General features: G+C 35.4%; 1 protein-coding gene across 1 annotated transcript in view; it reads left to right on the forward strand.

Moving 5' to 3' along the window:
• Nucleotides 1-21,007, forward strand: part of LOC108071862 (ubiquitin-conjugating enzyme E2 G1) — a 42,736-nt gene that overhangs the window by 13,753 nt on the left and 7,976 nt on the right. The window contains exon 2 of the mRNA XM_041776485.2: nucleotides 10,785-10,887. Coding sequence (XP_041632419.1) covers nucleotides 10,785-10,887 — 103 coding nt within the window. The remainder of the gene's footprint in view (nucleotides 1-10,784; nucleotides 10,888-21,007) is intronic.

The raw sequence follows: 21,007 nt of genomic DNA on the forward strand, positions 1-21,007 counted from the left end.
AAATGCTCGTTCCTTTGCCATTTGCGCTGCTCAAACTTTCGACGCAGCTCCGATTTGGACGCTGTTTCTCCAAATGCAATGATTAGTTGCTCGCACAGCCTGTCGAAAGACTCCAGCATTCGAGTTGGGTTGGCGTGTAGCCAACGCTGTGCATTGCCTTTTAATTTGGTAACGAGCAACATTCGTAGGCAGTCATCGTTTAGATGGTAGATCTGTCCTATGTTTTTAACGTGATCCACCCAGTTGCGTGCGCAAATATTTCCTTCGAAGTCGATGGCAGCTTCCTTGGCATAAGAGAGTGATGCCGCTGAGCCAGCCCTGGTAAATGGTCTCTCTCCCTGGTTGTCGTCGGCGCTGCCACATAGTCCGTTTCTGATGGCGAATTCTGGGACATTGCCGGCGTTGCCACTCGGTAAAGTTCCAATTGGGTTCACAGGGACGCTGAAATTTCCGCTGTTGCCGACTGCCTGATCTCTTTGTATTTGTATAGCGTCGCGCGCCTCTTCTTGCTGTTGTGTGTGTGTGTGGCGATGCGTGTCTCTTCTTGCTGATGTAGGTCTGTGGCGACGCTTGTCTCTTCTAGCTGTTGCATTTGTAATTGTTGGATGGCGTTGAGCTCCTCGATTTGTTGTTGCTGTATGGCGCCGCGCTCTTCTGCTCGGTGCAACGCATTTTGCTGCGCAATAAGTGCTGCCCGCAGCTGCGTGATGATTCCAAGAAGTTCGTCATGTTCTGGAACATTCTCGGAAGCGCCTTCCTGCGACGTCGCTTGCCCTGGATTTTCAGGATCGGTGTTGACCAACTGGAGTCCAGTGCCGGCGGCGCCAGGCTCATCATCTCCGAAATTCTGGCCGGTTTCTTCGTCTGGTACTTGGCCTCGAATTTCAAGCGGTATTTGCCCAAAACGGGCCATCAATTCGGTTTTTGCACCTTGGGTTGACAAACCCAACGCTGAAAGCCATCTTTTTAGCTGGATGACCGAAAATGCGTTTAAATTAGCTTCATTCATGGCGTAGATTTGACCACTTCTGAATTTGTGGCAGACAAATAATGCACTTTCTGGATGACTTCTTGAATTTACCACTGCGTCATTATTTTCTCAACTTCTTTATTATACGCCGTCACACAGAATGGCAGAATTAGCGATGCGCTTCCAGACCTATGTTATTTTACATCGGCTTAACAGACTAAACATCGGTATCTTATAAGTATCGGTATTAGTGTTAAACTATCGGTATAGCCTACTACACCATATATACAGTGGATCACAGCTTATTTCGTGAAGAGGTAAACTTAAAATTTAAACTTGTATAGTTGAAGAGATATGAAAAAATTTTTAATGCAGTCATAAGTCATGACATATGTCAAGTATGATTTAACCATTCATTTAAGGGTCCATTCTGGTTAGTTGGGCCAAAAAATAGGCAATTTTCAAGCATTTTTTGTGGAAAAAGATAGTTTAAAGATGATTTTGCAAAAATTTCAAAATTTTTAGAGCATGTCCTGCAGCAGGACACAGGGCGACGTAAGCCCATGCCCTAAAAAGGAACCCCTCTGGCGACCGTCCTGCAATACGTAAAAATCGACTAAAACAAAAAATTCTAAGATGTTTTTGTTTAGTATGAATGTGTTTATGGAATAGACTACAATTATAAAAATTTAATAAAAAATAAAAAAAATGGCGGCGATTCAAACATTTTTTTTACGTTTTCGTAAAAATTTTCTTCACTTTTTTGTTGATTAAAAATTCAATGTATAAGCTATCAATGTAATTGTATTCTATTCCATGGACAGCATCATTACTCGTATTTAAAAAAACAAAAACATTAAGATTCGTTAAAAATTGACTGAGATAGGACGGTCGCCAGCTCGAAAAATGTAGTTTTCCAGAAAACGCGTTTAAAGTTTTATGTTTGCTCTGTACCTCCTATAAGTCGGCCGGCTCAGAGGCTCATAACTTTTAAACTATTACGTATTTCGCCGTTTGCCGTTTTAGTATGATATTATAGACACTTATAACCATCAAAAAATGCAACAAAAAAAAAAAATTCGTTTTCATTTTTTCAACTAACCAGAAACGGTCCATAAGGCAATTTTTTTTTTCAATTCCACTAGATAATTCTAAAAACTAGAAAAAAAAATCGAAAAAGATTGGTTATTTTTATGTCACAGCTTATTTCGTGAAAAATGTTGGGTACATTTAATTCGAAAATTGTTAATCAAAAATAGCTAATTCTTTTATTAACCCATTGGAGGCGTTATCAGCTAATTTATCCCTCGTTGCGTTTAGTTTCACAGGAAAATACAGTTTTCCTTGAATTACCGTAATGTACTCCGCAAGACTATCGAACAGCGGGAATTGGTCCTTAATCATTTAAAAAATGGAAAAACTTGGCCAAGAATTACTCAAATAGTTAACCTAAGCCCTAGTACTGTTCAGTAAATAATCCCATGCTTCGATCGGGAAAATCGAGAGGCATTTAATGGCCGAAATGTTCCAAACCAAATTTTAATTAAGCTTAAGGAAGGGTAAATTATTAGGAAAATTAATGTTAATTCAAAAATTTGGACGAGAAAACTAAGAGTAAATGGGCATGAAATGGCCTAAATGTATTTCGTGGAAACCGTCCGCGGTTTATAACGGGAATAAAACTTTAAAGGCCGAGTAACCCGGAAAAACCCTTTCAAAATCCATATAAATCCGAAGTGCTGACTTAAATAGCATGGTTTGGGCGTGCATGGCGGCGACCGGTGTTGGAAACCTTGTTTTCATCGAGGGAAATATGGCTAGAATATGCACCTTTAACTTTTGAAGGATAACTTGCTCCAGATCTCTGATATATTGGGCCCAAAGCGGAGTTTCTAACTGTACCACGACAATGACCCAAAGCACAAATCGAGACTAACTTGGTGTAACATGTGTTACAGCGGCCCAACTCCATATAAAAAGAAACGGTGTGAAAAATAGAAGAACTTTTTCCCTCGTCGTTTTTGCGGGTACTGTGACGAAGCAAATTATGCCTGCGAAGAGATGCTAGATCAAGAGAGTAAACAGCTGATATCGTGGTTTAGTTTTCATGTATTCTTAGAGGCCTGATGGAGGTAAAGTTGAAGGAACAAAAAATAATTGAAGTGGCATTGATAAGAGCTGTCAATGCGAAGCTGGGATTTAACCCGCAAAGAGCATTTTAATGCCATATTTATTAACAAATTTGTTTACAAACAGCTGTGATGTGTGACCAAAGAAAATAAAGAAAAGCCGTAAATGCCATGAACAGGTTCATTTTCATGGCGTTTCATGGCTTTTCCTTAAGGGGGTCTTCTCATTGGGTAACTTTTTTTTTCGATTATTTTTTTTTTGCATTTATTTATAGCTTGGGATGGTGTGTATATGTCCCCAAATAAATTCGAAATACTTTAGAAAATACAGCCTTTTTTGTGAAGCAAGATCTATGCAAAATGAGCTTTTTCAAACTTCAAGCGCGTTTATCTCGAAACCACGTTTTTCGAATTGGCGGCCATGATATCTCCAGTTCAACTGAACCGATTTTCATGAAACAAAGTGGAATCGACGCAGAATTGTCACCATTTTCGGCTGACGGAACAGATTAAAAAAAAATTTTTTTTTTCTATTTTTTTTTTTTACACTAAACTACAAAAAAAAACGCCCGAAATCGATTTTTTTTTTTTTGAATGGCCGCCATTTTGTTTTAAAAATTTAAAAAAAAAATCTGTTCCGTCAGCCGAAAATGACATCTATTCTGATTATAACCCCGTTTTTATTTTTCATTTCGGACGCTCTGGAGACCCTGAATCGTGGCCGCCAGGACGACACCTTTTTTTTCGACCACCAAGTTTGAAGTCTCATTACTCTTTGAACAACCCTCGTATCGAGGCAAGAACAACTTTTTTAGTTACTTTGAACATTTTTGAATACAATAAATAAAAAAAGTTTTCAATTATTCTTTGCGTTTTCAAATAAGAATTTTTTTAAAAAGGGTCCAAAAAACGGCTTTTGAATGAGAAGACCCCCTTAATTTCTTTGGTCACACTGGTTATACTGCAAAATATATAGCGATTGTCCTATAACAATTGTTACAGCAGATTTTCGTCGTCAGAGTACTAGGCTTAAGAAGAAAAAAGAGAAACATATTTAATATGTTCCGAGTTCTAGGTTTAGAAGAATGTCTGTACTTATTATTTGGCCAACCCATTTGCATGTTTTTTGGATCAAATTAATCCTTGTCTTTAAATTTCAAATGTAAAATTGTTTTGACAGTTATTTTTATTATCTGGAAAAAGTACGAAAACTAAAAATAAAGTGTGTTTTTTCATTAAGCTTATTAAACAATTTTATAAGACTTGAAACAAACCTCATACCGATGTACTTATTCAGGCCTGCACCGGCAATCGAAAACAAAAGATTTTTTCGTATTCGTGGTCTATTGATCTTTATTCCACACCACCACAAGATCATTCTGGCACGTAGTTATTTTACAAAAAATTTATTTCTGACCTAATGAAACCGCCAGGTAAAAATACTTTAAAAAAAAAGAATACAATAATAACTTAAAAGGAGCGCCAAAAATGATTATAAATAATGTTATGTCAAAATTGACCAAATAATTAATTGAGACCACAGAAAAATGTGGCAGCATCTTTTATGCCGAGATTTGATTAACTCCAGCCTTTTTTTCCTTTTCTTGGCTTCGAAATAAGCAATTGTAAATATAAAAGGCAGTTCTTCACATTGCACAGTGGTTCGTCTTGTATGGAGCTGCGGCCATAATTACTTCTAGATGTGCTATCGCTATGAAACTTTCACCAAAAATCTAAAAAAATGGTTTAAGGGGGGATATACATGTAAGCGGTCAAAATTTGGCCATTTTTCGTAAATTTTTTTTTATAAAAAATAGTCAAGCAATCGTCGTGAAACTTTGGATATAGTTAAAGGTAGAATCAGAGATGATACAAAAAATGAATTATAAACAATATTTTACAAAATGGCGGACTTATGGAACATATGCCGTAGCGCCTCGAGCTTTGAGTTGCCGTGCACGATAGAGCTCGTAATTCCTGTCCGAAATCCGTAAACTAAATTTTTTTGTATCATTATCCTTTCATTACACCTTTATCTTCTATTTAAACCTAAAAAACCAAAAAGAAATCAAGACAAAAAAAAAATAAATTTTGATTTGAAGGAAAAAATGCCATTTTCAGGTGATCAGTTTTCATAACAGCCATGTAGGTTCAAATAGAAGATAATTTCATGCTGATCATAATAATTTTTGATTCACTCCGATATGTTACATAGTTTTTTGTGAATCGTGTCCATAGCATAGGTAGAAATGCAAAAATTAAAAGCTGAGAAAAAGACGTTTAAAGTTTTTGATGCGCGCACGTTAACACTTGTATACCTTGCGTCCATACTTGATTTGAGGCATTTAGAGTTGGAATTCGATAATGAAACTTACACACTATATTCTTTAAATAATAAACTATTTTTTAAACCAAAAAAAAAAAATTAGCCCAAAAAATTTTGGTTTACATGTATATTCCCCCTTAAGTATATCCACAAAAAATTTGACATATTGCTCATCTATATTATATAGCTGCCATAGGAAGAATATGTTAAAAATCAACATTTAGTATGAAAAACTTTTTTGTTTTTCAAAATATCTTAACCAATTTTACAGATTATATGTTTGGTACAGGTTTATATATTCCTACCAACTTTGGTTAAAATCAGATCTCTATATCTTATAGCTCCCATACAAAATTTTTATTAAATTATTTTTTTTCCAAGACCTAACTTTAATTTTTTAATTTTTGATCTCTTAATGAGAACGTTGGTGAAATATAAGTGCCCAAAAGTAAAAAAAAAATTTTTCACTTATATATTGTGTATTTAATTTGTCCAGCAACAAACGTACACTGTGTACGGTACACAGCTTAATAGAGCTGGAAAACAATCGATGTTTGGGACCATCGATGTTTTCGATGTTTTTGAAGAAACCATCGATGAAACATCGAAGTTTTCAAATAAAACATAAAAATATCAATTAAGTAGTTTTTTTATTTGAGATCATAATTCTTATTTAAAAACATTAACTGATCAACAATGTTTGATTTTAATGCGCATCGCATCTCCTGTCAGATATAATTTGTCCAGCATTGCTGAACGCTCGCTCTGAAGCGCAGGAAGATGCTGGCACGCATAAGACCTTTTTAGACAGCATTGCTAAGGCTGTTGTATCGTTTGTATGCGTCTAAAAAAACAGAGAAAACATTTTTGGTTATACAAAAACATTACATATTACATTGATTATTACCGTCCAATACTCAAGTTGATTCACTCCTTCTCCTTTATGTGCTACTTCAATACAATAAAAACAATCGATAGCGGCCCAAGAACCATCGATGTTTACAAAATTTAAGAAACATCGATGGTATCGATAGTGCCATCGATTGTTTTCCAGCTCTACAGCTTAACGGGGGGTAAGGTTAATTCGGTACAAAACTGCCAACTTTTCAAAAAAATATTGTGATGAAACGGCTAAAATTCGAGTATTGAATTAAATACCATATAATAACACAACATATAAACAATTTTTATACCCTTGCAGGGTATTATAATTTCAGTCAGAAGTTTGCAACGCAGTGAAGGAGACGTTTCCGACCCTATAAAGTATATATATTCTTGCTCAGCCGAGTCGATCTAGCCATGTCCGTCTGTCCGTCCGTCTGTCCGTTTCTACGCAAACTAGTCCCTCAGTTTTAAAGCTATCTGAATGAAACTTTGCATATAGTCTTCTATATACTCTCACTGCTATATATGTCGGAACGGGCCGGATCGGACGACTATATCATATAGCTGCCATACAAATGTTCGATAAATTTTTAGAAAAAAAATTATAACTTTGCTGTTTTTCAATATTTTTGCACCATTTTTTAGATATGGCCATTCTATATTATTTTTTAATTTTGGTAAAAATTTTATGAAAATCGGACGAATATATGATATAGCTGCCATAGCACACTGGACGGAAAGCCCGATTTTTTGGCATAAAGTCCAAATTTTCATGAAAAGCTTTTGTGGTTTAGATTTTTTATTTTCAAAGCAGATACTCCAAGCACATTAAATCGGTAATATATATTTGTATAGTTGCAGCCCTGACTTTGTACCAGGGTGTCAAAGTCAAACATATGATCTGAGCTTTATTTCCTTTTGCCGTGCACGAAATTTTCTAAAAGTTTAAGGTTGTGTCATATTTTGTAGAAAATATATTTGAATTATTTTTAGGATGGAAAATAAAGAGCAAGGTATGTTTAATATAAATCCCTAGCAAGAATTCATTAATATGTGTTATTTGTTGTGTATGTGCCTTGTGTTGTTAAACCGATTTATGTTGAAAAGTAAACCCGAGCCCTCGTGTATTGTGGAGTAGAACTAACAAGTGGCGAATCTGTGACAAGTCTGAACTTTCTATGTCTTTTCCTTTGTCCACAAAAAATTCCTGAAAATAGCCTTTTTTTGGCCCAACTAACCAGAATGGACCCTTAAATTAATCATTATTATTAAATTGCTGAAGACAAAGCTGCAATACATTCAGTTATCCAGAAAACGCGCAAAAATGCGCAAATACGATTATTATTCTCTAATACTGTATACTTTTCTTCAAAACGAAACATATTTACTTTTTGGCACAGATTCGCCACTTGTTAGTTCTACTCCACAATACACGAGGGCTCGGGTTTACTTTTCAACATAAATCGGTTTAACAACACAAGGCACATACACAACAAATAACACATATTAATGAATTCTTGCTAGGGATTTATATTAAACATACCTTGCTCTTTATTTTCCATCCTAAAAATAATTCAAATATATTTTCTACAAAATATGACACAACCTTAAACTTTTAGAAAATTTCGTGCACGGCAAAAGGAAATAAAGCTCAGATCATATGTTTGACTTTGACACCCTGGTACAAAGTCAGGGCTGCAACTATACAAATATATATTACCGATTTAATGTGCTTGGAGTATCTGCTTTGAAAATAAAAAATCTAAACCACAAAAGCTTTTCATGAAAATTTGGACTTTATGCCAAAAAATCGGGCTTTCCGTCCAGTGTGCATAGGAACGATCGGGAAATTAATAGGAAAAAAATTATAGCTTCGTTGTTTTTCAACGTATTTTCAGCTACTTTGAGATATAAGCTTTTTTTTTTAAATGCCGAAATAAAACTGTGTAGCCCAAACGAATAAAACTAGTTTTTATACCCTTGCAGGGTATAATAATTTCAGTCAGAATTTTGCAATGCAGTGAAGGAGACGTTTCCGACCCTATAAAGTATATATATTCTCGATCAGCATCAATAGCGAGAGTCGATCTAGCCATGTCCGTCTGTCCGTCCGTCTGTCCGTTTCTACGCAAACTAGTCCCTCAGTTCTAAAGTTATCTGAATGAAACTTTGCATATAGTCTTTTATATACTCTCACTGCTTTATATGTCGGAACGGTCCGTATCGGTCGACTATATCATATAGCTGCCATACAAATGTTCGATAAATTTTTAGAAAAAAATTATAACTTGGCTGTTTTTCAATATTATTCCATCATTTTTGAGATATAGCCATTTTATATTATTCCAAAATTTTCGTAAAAATTTTATGAAAATCTGACGACTATATTCCATAGCTGACATAGGAACAATCGTGAAATTAATCGAAAAAAATTATAACTTTGTTGTTTTTCAACGTATTTTAATCTACTTTGACACATGAGCTTCTGGTATTATTTCAGAATTTTGGTATACATTTTTTGAAAATCGGACGACTATATCTTATAGCTGCCATAGGAACAATAGGGAAAGTAATAGAAAAAATTATAACTTCGTTGTTTTTCAACGTATTTTCATCTACTCTGAGATATAAGCTTTTTTTATTGTTCTAGAATTTTGGTATAAATTTCATATAAATCGGACAAATATATCATATAGCTGCCATAGAAGCGATCGGTAATTGTATCAAATATGTAAAGCTGGGAAGCTGTCAAACTGTAAACATAATAGGTATAGGTAAACTGTAATGAAACTTTGTTTTGTGAGTGTATTCAACAATTATATCTATAATATAAACATCAAAACCAATCTGCAAGGGTATACGAACTTCGGCGTGCCGAAGTTAGCTTCCTTTCTTGTTTTTTTTAATTTTTGTTTCAAAAAATATTTACATGCTTACGAGTAATAGCGAATCTCCTAAGTCCCCACAAAAAAATTACGGATCGCTTCTATGGCAGCTATATGATATAGTTGTCCGATTTTCATAAAATTTATACCAAAATTCTATAATAATAAAAAAAGCTTATATCTCAGAGTAGATGAAAATACGTTGAAAAACAACGAAGGTATAATTTTTTCTATTACTTTCCCTATCGTTCCTATGGCAGCTATAAGATATAGTCGTCCGATTTTCAAAAAATTTATACCAAAATTTTGAAATAATATCAGAAGCTCATGTGTCAAAGTAGATTAAAATACGTTGAAAAACAACAAAGTTATAATTTTTTTCGATTAATTTCACGATTGTTCCTATGGCAGCTATAGAATATAGTCGCCAGATTTTCATAAAATTTTTACGAAAATTCTGGAATAATATAAAATGGCTATATCTCAAAAATGATGGAATAATATTGAAAAACAGCCAAGTTATAATTTTTTTCTAAAAATTTATCGAACATTTGTATGGCAGCTATATGATATAGTCGACCGATACGGACCGTTCGACATATAAAGCAGTGAGAGTATATAAAAGACTATATGCAAAGTTTCATTCAGATAACTTTAGAACTGAGGGACTAGTTTGCGTAGAAACGGACAGACGGACGGACAGACGGACATGGCTAGATCGACTCTCGCTATTGATGCTTATCGATAATATATATACTTTATAGGGTCGGAAACGTCTCCTTCACTGCATTGCAAAATTCTGACTGAAATTATAATACCCTGCAAGGGTATAAAAACTAGTTTTATTCGTTTGGGCTACACAGTTTTATGCTACACAAGTATTGGTTTTTTTATTTCGGCATTTAATATTTATAATATTTTTATTGGTCCATATCTTATGTGCAATCGTTTGGTGCACAACGAGACACTTCTTCAAAATTTGTTGTGGCAAAACTAGTAAGTTTAGCTTAATAAATAAAGGAGTAATGGGGAATTCCCCTCCAAAATGTTGGATTGAGGATTACACAATAACTTTCCACAGAACCATCCGATATCAAAAAAATGTATTGCATTCGTATAAGGATGTCTCAAAGTACTCACGTGGCGTTTTTATACCCTTGCAGGATATTATAATTTCAGTCAGAAGTTTGCAACGCAGTAAAGGAGACCTTTCCGACCCTATAAAGTATATATATTATGATCAGCATTAACAGCCGAGTCGATCTAGCCATGTCCGTCTGTCCGTCTGTCCGTCCGTCCGTATGTCCGTTTCTATGCAAACTAGTCTCTCAGTTTTAAAGCTATCTGAATGAAACTTTGTATAATGTCTATGTCGGAATGGGCCGGATCGCACGACTATATCATATTTAAAATTTTTTTATTAAATTATAAATTAAATTAAAATTAATACGCGGTCCGCATCACCGCAAAGCGAGAGCGGTAGCAATAGCATAGCAATATTTTTATGAATTTTGCTGCTATGGAGTGATAAATGCAAACCCTGCGAAATATTTTTATTATAATTTATTCTATGTATTTTTATGTTTCAGAACTGAACAAGAATCCAGTGGAAGGATTCTCGGCTGGCTTAATTGATGAAAATGATATATTTCGCTGGGAAGTTTTAATAATTGGACCTCCAGATACACTCTAGTAAGTTATCAATTAAAATAAATTAAATTAAAAGTTGTTTATTTATACGTAACATATAATAAATGGGTTTTGATAAAATTAAAAAAAGAAAGTTTAATCGTATAAAAAAAAACTATATTTTAGATTTGAAATATCTACTATAATAAACTAGAAATTTTAATGATGAAAAACACACAAATCAAAGTTTCATTACATTTTACCTATACTTACATATTATATTTACAGTTTGACAGTTACAGTTTTACACTGGCAGCTTTACATTTTTCTGTACATCTACCGATCGTTTCAATGGCAGCTATATGATATAGTTGTCCGATTTTCATAATATGTATACGAAAAATACTGAAACAATAAAAAGGCTCATATCTCAGAGTAGATGAAAATACGTTGAGAAATCAACGAAGTTATAATTTTTTTCCCATAAATTTCCCGATCGTTCCTATGGCAGCTATAAGATATAGTCGTGCGATTTTCATAAAATTAAAATAGAATTTCTGAAATAATAAAAAGTGGTCATATCTTAAAAATGGTTCAAAAATGTTGAAAAACAGCTTATAATTTTATATAATTATATATTTTTTTTAATTTATCGAACATTTGTATGGCAGCTACACTTATGGACAAAATAATAGGTGTGAGTTTTTTTTTAACGTTTAATTTCTAATTCATTTCTTTATAAATCTTAACAAATCAAGTTTTTTTCATAACTCATAATATTTGTCTACATTTAAAAACTAAAAACAGTTTCACAAACTCTCTAATAATTAAAAAAAACTATTTTATAGTTAAATTCACAAATTTTGGCTGGACAAAATAATAGGTGTAGGACGATTAATTTTCAAATTATATAGATTTTTCAATAAATTTGGTCCTGTTTCAAATTTAAATCACTAATTGGCAGTCAATAATTGGTATATCCGCCATTATTTTTTAGAACTTTCTCCATTCGTCTTGGCATGGACAATATTAACTTGCGACAAGTTTCAAATGGGATGTTGTACCAAGTTTCTTAGACAATATACCAAAGTTGAGCGATATTTTGGCAAAAAGTGGATGTTCTTGAGTGCAACATAAACTTTTAGCAACTTTCTTTAAGTTAACAACTTTAGGCGACTTTAGCAACTTTGACAACTGAGATTTAACTTCATTCATAGACTCTTTTCTCCTCTCGTCACTCTGCAACTCTCCCTCTTGGACTCGCTGCTCTCATGATCGGCTGATTGCCATTCGCAACGACGCAAAATGTGCAGAGCTTGCAAAAAACTGTCGACAGTTTCTAGTTGTCTGCATATAAGTGTCCCTCTCTCACTCTTTACGAAAAGACTCAGAGAGCACCCGTTCATGAGTTCTTGGAATGAGCTCGCGCGCGTTCAGAGCGAACTCGTTTTTTTCTATTCTGTTTTGTTTCGGTTGTCCCATGAACTGTGGTCAGTGAACAAAAGTCTTTTGCGTATGTATTGGTATACATTCACACGCATAGGCAAGCAAATCGTTAAACGTTTAGTTGCGATTTAAAAACAACATTGTCTAAAACTTTTCTTTTCTTTTTAATAGCATTTTGTTATATGGACACTTGTTCACAAAAATAAATAAATACAAAAAAAACAAAGGTGAAGACCGTTCGCGCTGAGCTGTTCGGTCACTTGGTCTTTTGCTGGCTCTCTGTGTGCGAACGTTTCTCGTCCCGCTCTTTACGCACGGCTCATTGAAAGGCCGAAGTAAAAAAAACTCAACGAAAAGCGTTCAAAAACCCGAAATGAAGACAGCAAAACTCCCTTGCTCTGAGCGAGAGCGAGAGAGTATGATCTTTTTCGGTTTTGCTCGCAACGTGAGCACAGGAAAAACCCCGTCGACAGTTATTTGCAAGCTCTGAAAATGTGTACTCGCTGCCAGACTGTACCTCAACACCTTACATATATGCTAAACAAAAACAAAGCAATAACAACTTTCATTACATTTACTTACACATATAATAGTTTAACATTCATAGCTTTACATTTTTCCCCAAATCTACTGATCTTTCCTATGGCAGCTATATTATATAGTAGTCAAATCTTCATAAATTTAAAATTGAAAATAAGAAATGTTACAAAATGCCCATATCTTAAAGATGATGAAAATATGTTGAAAAACAGTGAAGATATCATTTTTGTCTTCTAAAAATCCAGAAGAAATTTATTATCCTACTTTTGATGTGAGTCTTAATATTGAAACTTATTTACAAAATATATCTGTTAGTTCTAAGAAATAATTTTTTTCACAAGAGATTCTCAATGGGATTGAGATCCGGGGGCACTCAAGAACATCCACATTTTGCTCCCGGAACCAATCCTTTACAACTAGCAATGAGTGTTTCGGGTCATTATCCTGTTGGAACTTCCATAAAAGTGGCATATTATCCTCGGCATATGGTAGCATTACTGTCTCCAATAAGTTTTTATAAACGAATCTATCCATGATTCCGTCGATTCGATGAATCGGACCAACACCATTCCAAGAAAAGCAGCCCCATACCATTAAGCTACCACCTCCATGTTTCACGGTTTTACATGTGTACCTGGCGTCAAATTTTTTGCCTTTAGGACGACCAACATTCCTTTTAGCGTCATTACCAAACAAATTAATTTTGGTTTCGTCACTCCAAAGGATATTACGCCATTTTTTCTCACCCTGCGGGCCGCATCAGGTCTTATGATCTAATCCAAACTTTTGCCTCATCTGTAAATTAGCCGTCCGGAGCAAAGGAACCCTTCGGGCAATCCTACCTGGTAGGTTTGATGTAAGGCTACCATATGCCGAGGATAATATGCCACTTTTATGGAAGTTCCAACAGGATAATGACCCGAAACACTCATCGCGAGTTGTAAAGGATTGGTTCCGGGAGCAAAAGGTGGATGTTCTTGAGTGGCCAAGTCAATCCCCGGATCTCAATCCCATTGAGAATCTCTGGGGTGAACTTAAAAGAGATGTTGGAAGGACTTTTTGACAAAATATCGCTCAACTTAAGGATATTCTCCAAAAAACTTGGAACAACATTCTAGTTGAAACTTGTCGCAAGTTAATATTGTCCATGCCAAGACGAATGGAGAAAACTCTAAAAAATAATGGCGGATATACAAATTATTGACTGCCAATTAGTGATTTAAAACTGAAACAGGACCAAATTGATTCAAAAATCTATATAATTTGAAAATTAATCGTCCTACACCTATTATTTTGTCCATATAAAATGGTTTTTCTTTTGTATTAGAGAGTTTGTAAAGCTGTTTTTAGTTTTTAAATGTAGACAAATATAATGAGTTATGAAAAAAACTTGATTTGTTAAGATTTATAAAGAAATAAATTAGAAACTTAACGTTAAAAAAGAAAAAAAACTCACACCTATTATTTTGTCCATATGTGTATATGATATAGTCGTCGATCCGGCCCGTTCCGACATATACACTACTGGCCGAAATAATAAGTACATGCGTATGTGGTTTGTTTCAAGTCCTATAAAATTTGTTTGATAAACTTACGGAAAAAACCCACTTTATTTTTAGTTTCCGTACTTATTCCAGATAATAAAAATAACTGCCTAAAGGATTTTACATTTCAAATTTAGAGACAGGGGTCAATTTTATCCTAAAAGCATAAAAATGGGTTGGCCAAAATAATAAGTACACCCATTCTCCTAAGCCTATAACTCGGAACGTATTAGATATTTTTCACTTCTTAGTAAACTTAGATTAGTATCCAATGAAACCACACTCGTTTTAGGTAACTTTCGCTATTATTTTTGGCATTCTAGCAGGAAGTCTGTGGCAAGTCAATACTAGAAACTGAGACCAGGTTTCTTCAGCAAATCTTCACAAATCTTCGACATTTTAAAATGTTTTGGGTACAATTCGACGTTTTAAGTTTCCCCACAAAGTTTAGTTTAGGTTTATGACACAAGACTGACTTGACCAGGTCATAACAGTTACCTCTCTCTTGCCAAAAAGGACCTGTTTGGTCATCCAAGGCCTTTTCCGGCGAAATTGACATTTAAATTTGAGCTCGAACAGTTTGTCATAGACTGCATGAGACAGGATTACAAGGACGTATACCCCAAAATGTTCTATTACTTGAAGGAAAATTTTTTCAGATGAAGCAAAAGCTTTGCAACATTTTTTTGGTATGGTCTGAACCGGAAGTGGAAACAAAATACTTTGGGGCAATGAAACAAAAATAATTTTTTTTTGAAAACGATTCTAGACGGTTTGTACGTCAAACCAAACTTAAAAAATTCAGCTTTGAAACGCGAAAAAAAAGTTAAGCCCGGAGACAGATGCATAAAGGTCAGGGGCTGTTTTTCCTGGCATGGCGTTGTGCAAATACATCTCATAAATGGTATTACGACCGAATTCGAAAATAAAACTTTTTAAACTGGCATCTTCTAACCATATGCTTAGGGAAACATGCCCTTCCGATAGATTTTTCAACGGGATTACGATCCAAAGTATACCTCAAAAGTCATCATGGCCTGGTTTAGTGACAAAAAAGTAACCGTCATGGATTGGAAAAGTCAGTTTCCGAACTCATACCTAATCGAAAATTTATGGGGAAACTTAAAACGTCGTATTGCAACCAATACATTTAAAAATATTGAAGATTTGTAAAAATTTGCTGAAGAAACATGGTCTGAGTTTCTAGTAGTGACTTGCAACAGACTTCTTGCTAGAAAGCCAAAAATAAAAGCAAAAGTTACCTAAAACGAGTGTGGTTTCATTGGATACTAATCTAAGTTTACTAAGAAGTGAAAAATATCTAATACGTTCCGAGTTATAGGCTTAGGAGAATGGGTGTACTTATTATTTTGGCCAACCCATTTTTATGCTTTTTGGATAAAATTGACCCCTGTCTCTAAATTTGAAATGTAAAATCCTTTAGGCAGTTATTTTTATTATTTGGAATAAGTACGGAAACTAAAAATAAAGTGGGTTTTTTCCGTAAGTTTATCAAACAAATTTTATAGGACTTGAAACAAACCACATACGCATGTACTTATTATTTCGGCCAGTAGTGTATAGTAGTGAGAGTATTCAGAAGACTATATGCTAAGTTTCATAGCTTTAAACTGAGGGACTAGTTTGCGTAGAAACGGACAGACAGAGGGACCGACAGTCAAACATGGCTAGATCGACTCTGCTGTTGATGCTGAAAATATATATACTTTTTACGGTATATGGCTCCATCACTGCGTTGCAAACTTCTGACTGAAATTATAATACCCTGCAAGAGTATAAATATGTATATATGTAGAGTTTGTATTAGATAGTTTATTTAGATATATAAGTAAGGCTGAGATGGATTACAAAAGTGTGGGAATAACATAAACTTTTAGCAACTTTCTTTAAGTTAACAACTTTAGGCGACTTTAGCAACTTTGACAACTGAGATTTAACTTCATTCATAGACTCTTTTCTCCTCTCGTCACTCTGCAACTCTCCCTCTTGGACTCGCTGCTCTCATGATCGGCTGATTGCCATTCGCAACGACGCAAAATGTGCAGAGCTTGCAAAAAACTGTCGACAGTTTCTAGTTGTCTGCATATAAGTGTCCCTCTCTCACTCTTTACGAAAAGACTCAGAGAGCACCCGTTCATGAGTTCTTGGAATGAGCTCGCGCGCGTTCAGAGCGAACTCGTTTTTTTCTATTCTGTTTTGTTTCGGTTGTCCCATGAACTGTGGTCAGTGAACAAAAGTCTTTTGCGTATGTATTGGTATACATTCACACGCATAGGCAAGCAAATCGTTAAACGTTTAGTTGCGATTTAAAAACAACATTGTCTAAAACTTTTCTTTTCTTTTTAATAGCATTTTGTTATATGGACACTTGTTCACAAAAATAAATAAATACAAAAAAAACAAAGGTGAAGACCGTTCGCGCTGAGCTGTTCGGTCACTTGGTCTTTTGCTGGCTCTCTGTGTGCGAACGTTTCTCGTCCCGCTCTTTACGCACGGCTCATTGAAAGGCCGAAGTAAAAAAAACTCAACGAAAAGCGTTCAAAAACCCGAAATGAAGACAGCAAAACTCCCTTGCTCTGAGCGAGAGCGAGAGAGTATGATCTTTTTCGGTTTTGCTCGCAACGTGAGCACAGGAAAAACCCCGTCGACAGTTATTTGCAAGCTCTGAAAATGTGTACTCGCTGCCAGACTGTACCTCAACACCTTACATATATGCTAAACAAAAACAAAGCAATAACAACTTTCATTACATTTACTTACACATATAATAGTTTAACATTCATAGCTTTACATTTTTCCCCAAATCTACTGATCTTTCCTATGGCAGCTATATTATATAGTAGTCAAATCTTCATAAATTTAAAATTGAAAATAAGAAATGTTACAAAATGCCCATATCTTAAAGATGATGAAAATATGTTGAAAAACAGTGAAGATATCATTTTTGTCTTCTAAAAATCCAGAAGAAATTTATTATCCTACTTTTGATGTGAGTCTTAATATTGAAACTTATTTACAAAATATATCTGTTAGTTCTAAGAAATAATTTTTTTCACAAGACGTCCGTCTTCGAACGGCTGAATAATTATTATATTTACATTTAATTGGTTCGATCTATACATATGAATTAACTTGGCTGAATGCCGTGAATATGCTTACCTCATTAATATACCAAGCAGGCTCATTCAAGGTTGACGGATAGTATGACGAAACACATTAAATAAAAAATTAATTCATGGCACTGTAAAAAATATGTATAGATCTATTAAATTCAGATACAAAATTATTCAGCCGTTCGAAGAAAGACGTCTTGCGAAACAGGAGGCCTTTTTGGGCTGGACTATCAGATATATTCTGTAAATCTGTTCCAATGTCGACAGTCACATCGAAAGTAGAATGACGTATCTTTGGGTTGCGTCCGGGGAGCCACCCTAACTAAACTAACTCTCACGATCAGAGACGGAACAAAGATCAAGCAAGCGCTCGAGAAATTTTCGTACATGGTTGACTTGGAACAGAGAAATGTCAAACAAGCCAGCATCAAAATCATGATGCATTGGGGTAAGAAGTATATTTGTGGAATTATCTAAGGACCAAATAGCCCCTGGGATGTTAAAATCTGCATGAACTATTAAAAGGGTCCTTTATCCGAATGTCTATTGGATATCAACTGAATAGCGTAAAGATGGTTCCGATAAAAAATATTTTCAGACAGTGGAGAAATGTAGGAATGTAGTAATGCCAATGAAAGTACTAATAACTGATAGCTTCACACAAATTCAACATCGTTGGTTAGTTTTTGATGGCGTAGAGGGCGCAGTGGTTAGAGCAACGTTGCACAGTAGCGCCTTTTCTCATTTTACGTTGCAAAAATTATAACTTTAAACAAAACAAGATAAATAAGAATTTAAACGCCATTTGACAGGTAATTGTTGTAAAATTTACATATGTAATGGAAAATGTGCCACGCCCACTCATTCGCCTTTTTAAAGGGTATCAAAGTAAAAAATATTTGTTTTTCAATGAAGACAATTTTTTAAAAATATTTTTTATTTAATTTTTTATCTTTATTTTAATGTAAAAATCATTTTTAAAAATTGCAACAAAAATTTAACTTTTTTTAATTCTAAGTGTAGCCGCCACCAAACCGTGAGTGCTACAGTTAGTATTTTTTTCAAAGATTTAAGCAGCATTACACTTTATAAAAAATTATCTTTTTTCCTTCAAAGTGTTTTTTTTTTGTAGTTCGATTTTGTAGTTTTGTTTAAAAAAAGCCACCGAGGTTTATTTCAATTTCCTAAATTATATTTGCAATGCAAAGTTCCTGTTCACTTCGCGTGAAAAAATAATTAAGTTTGTGCTATCGTGATTGTTGTATATTTTTCATCCGTTGTTGTGACTTTCCATTCGCCATTGTCTGCACACTCGCGACAGCTAAAAACGGTTCTTAGCTTCTTTAATTCCACACTCTGCTAAGTGAATTGGTATTGGCGCCCGGGCGTCAACGATGTAACCAAAAACATTGGCTTCCCTGCAGTACCACATTTCATCAATAGGCCTGTTCATCAACAATTCATCAACGCGCCGACTGCGACGTTGATAGAATCTACGCTCTGCCGATTGTTACTTGAACCCGAACTCCCTTCGAGTCCGATTTGTCGGTTCATGCCGCGATGTGGAAAGGGAAATTATGTCTCTTATGTGGCAAACCAAATGATATATATATTTTTTTTTTATAAATTATTTTATTTTCACCGGAAACGTTTAATGCTATTTGAACTTTACCTGGCGTTTAAAAGGTTTGGTAAATATGGTACAAATTGGTATGGACCTAGACTTAACTGTATATAGTCTAGGTCCATACCAATTTACAAAATTTTTACATATTTACAAAAAGTTAATGAACAAAACGGAAAGACAGTCTTAAGTCTTCTAAGAGATTGCGGGTCGGTCAGCCTGCTAGCCAGTCGATTTTGGTGAGCCTGTAGCCTGTCCTGTCGCCCACCGGAACAAGGCGTAGGTCGTTCTGGATGGTCTGGTTTGTGACGTACCAGGGAAGCCCGGATGCCCGTCGAGCAGCAGGTGCCTGCACTACCCTCAGCCTGTTTAGCTGGTGCTTGGATGCAGTACCCCATATTTCAATCGCATACGTCCAGGTTGGCGTAAGGATTGCCTTGAGCAGCAAAACCTACGTTGAAAGCTGGAGACTTTTGGAACTCAGGAGCCAATCGAGCTTCTTTAGTTTGCGAATGAACTTGGCTTTGATTGCCGTGATATAATGCTATTTTAAAAACATATTATTGAGTTTTCGTCAAATTCAAGATATGCTCTTGGCGCTGAATACTCAATTTAATAGCTTCAAGCTTATAAATGGATCTCCTTAATAAAAAAAACGCAATTTGTCTGACCCAACCGACACCGGCGGGCTCTTAACAGCAAAGAATTCCTCAGGAACATATATTTTGAAAGATGAAACTGTCTCGTTGGTGGTATTGCCATAAGGGGTTTTTTCAAGGCAGGCTGATTATCCGCCTTACCAATTTCGGCCGGTAGTCCGGGCCTGACACCCTGGTAGGGATCTGGGGCTCGGAGAGGACAACTGTTGGGACCCTCCAGTGAACAAAACGGATATGGGCAACACCGGGGGCACGGTGTCACCCGCGACACCTTCGGATAACGAATCTTTTCTAGCACTCTATCTCAGGATTCTTGACATTTGTCCTGAGGTCGATGGTTACTGTTGCTGTTAGGAGCCTTCCACGCTGGTTGGGATCCTCTTAGATGCTGCACGCCAGTTGATCTTCGTGTGCTCACGCGTTGTCTCAATCGGGCATTTTCCCTTACTACATTTCGTCTCTCCTCGCTTAAGTTCTGTGAACACACTTGTTGCTGGCATGCATGCCTTGTGCGGAGACCGATGTTCATACGTGGTGCTCTAGGCATTTTGAACTATAGGCAAAGTGGTTAATTTAACCTCAAATTCACAAAATTTTCACAGTTCAACTTACCAGCTTAAAGACAAATGCTGCTTTCCAATTGAAATGTTAGGAAACGAATAACTTTTTTTTTTTTTGCAAAACCATGGAAATCGGTTGGTGCGTTCTGGAGTTATGTATATGATATGGGTCTATAGGCAGAGTGGTTAATTTAACCTCAAATCCGCATAATTTACACAGTTCAACTCACCACCTTTTTTGTTGCAATTATTCTTGAAAAATTCCGAAGAAGAGGACATTAAGCTTGCCCCAAATGCTACAAATTCCCAAGGCTCAGATGCACCATTTGTTTTACTAAACCATTCGAAAGTGCCCAATAAGTTAATTAAAATCGGGGACAAAGACAGGCCGGCAATAGCTGAGAATATTCCCACCGCTGGTCCCGATTGGATAGTAATTCTGGTCTTGATCAAGGACTATAGGCAGACCGGTTAATTTAACCTCTAATCCACATAATTTATACATTACACTCACCACCTTTTCTGTTGCAATTATTCTTGAAAAAGACGCTGAAATATATGAGGAAGAAGAAGAGGACACTAAGCTTCCCTTAAAAGCACCAAATTCCCAAGGCTCAGATGCACAATTTGTATTAGGAAGCCATTCGAAAGTGCCCAATATTAAATTTATTAAAAT

The sequence above is a fragment of the Drosophila kikkawai genome, chromosome 3L, assembly GCF_030179895.1.
Source record: "Drosophila kikkawai strain 14028-0561.14 chromosome 3L, DkikHiC1v2, whole genome shotgun sequence".
NCBI classification, from domain to species: domain Eukaryota; kingdom Metazoa; phylum Arthropoda; class Insecta; order Diptera; family Drosophilidae; genus Drosophila; species Drosophila kikkawai.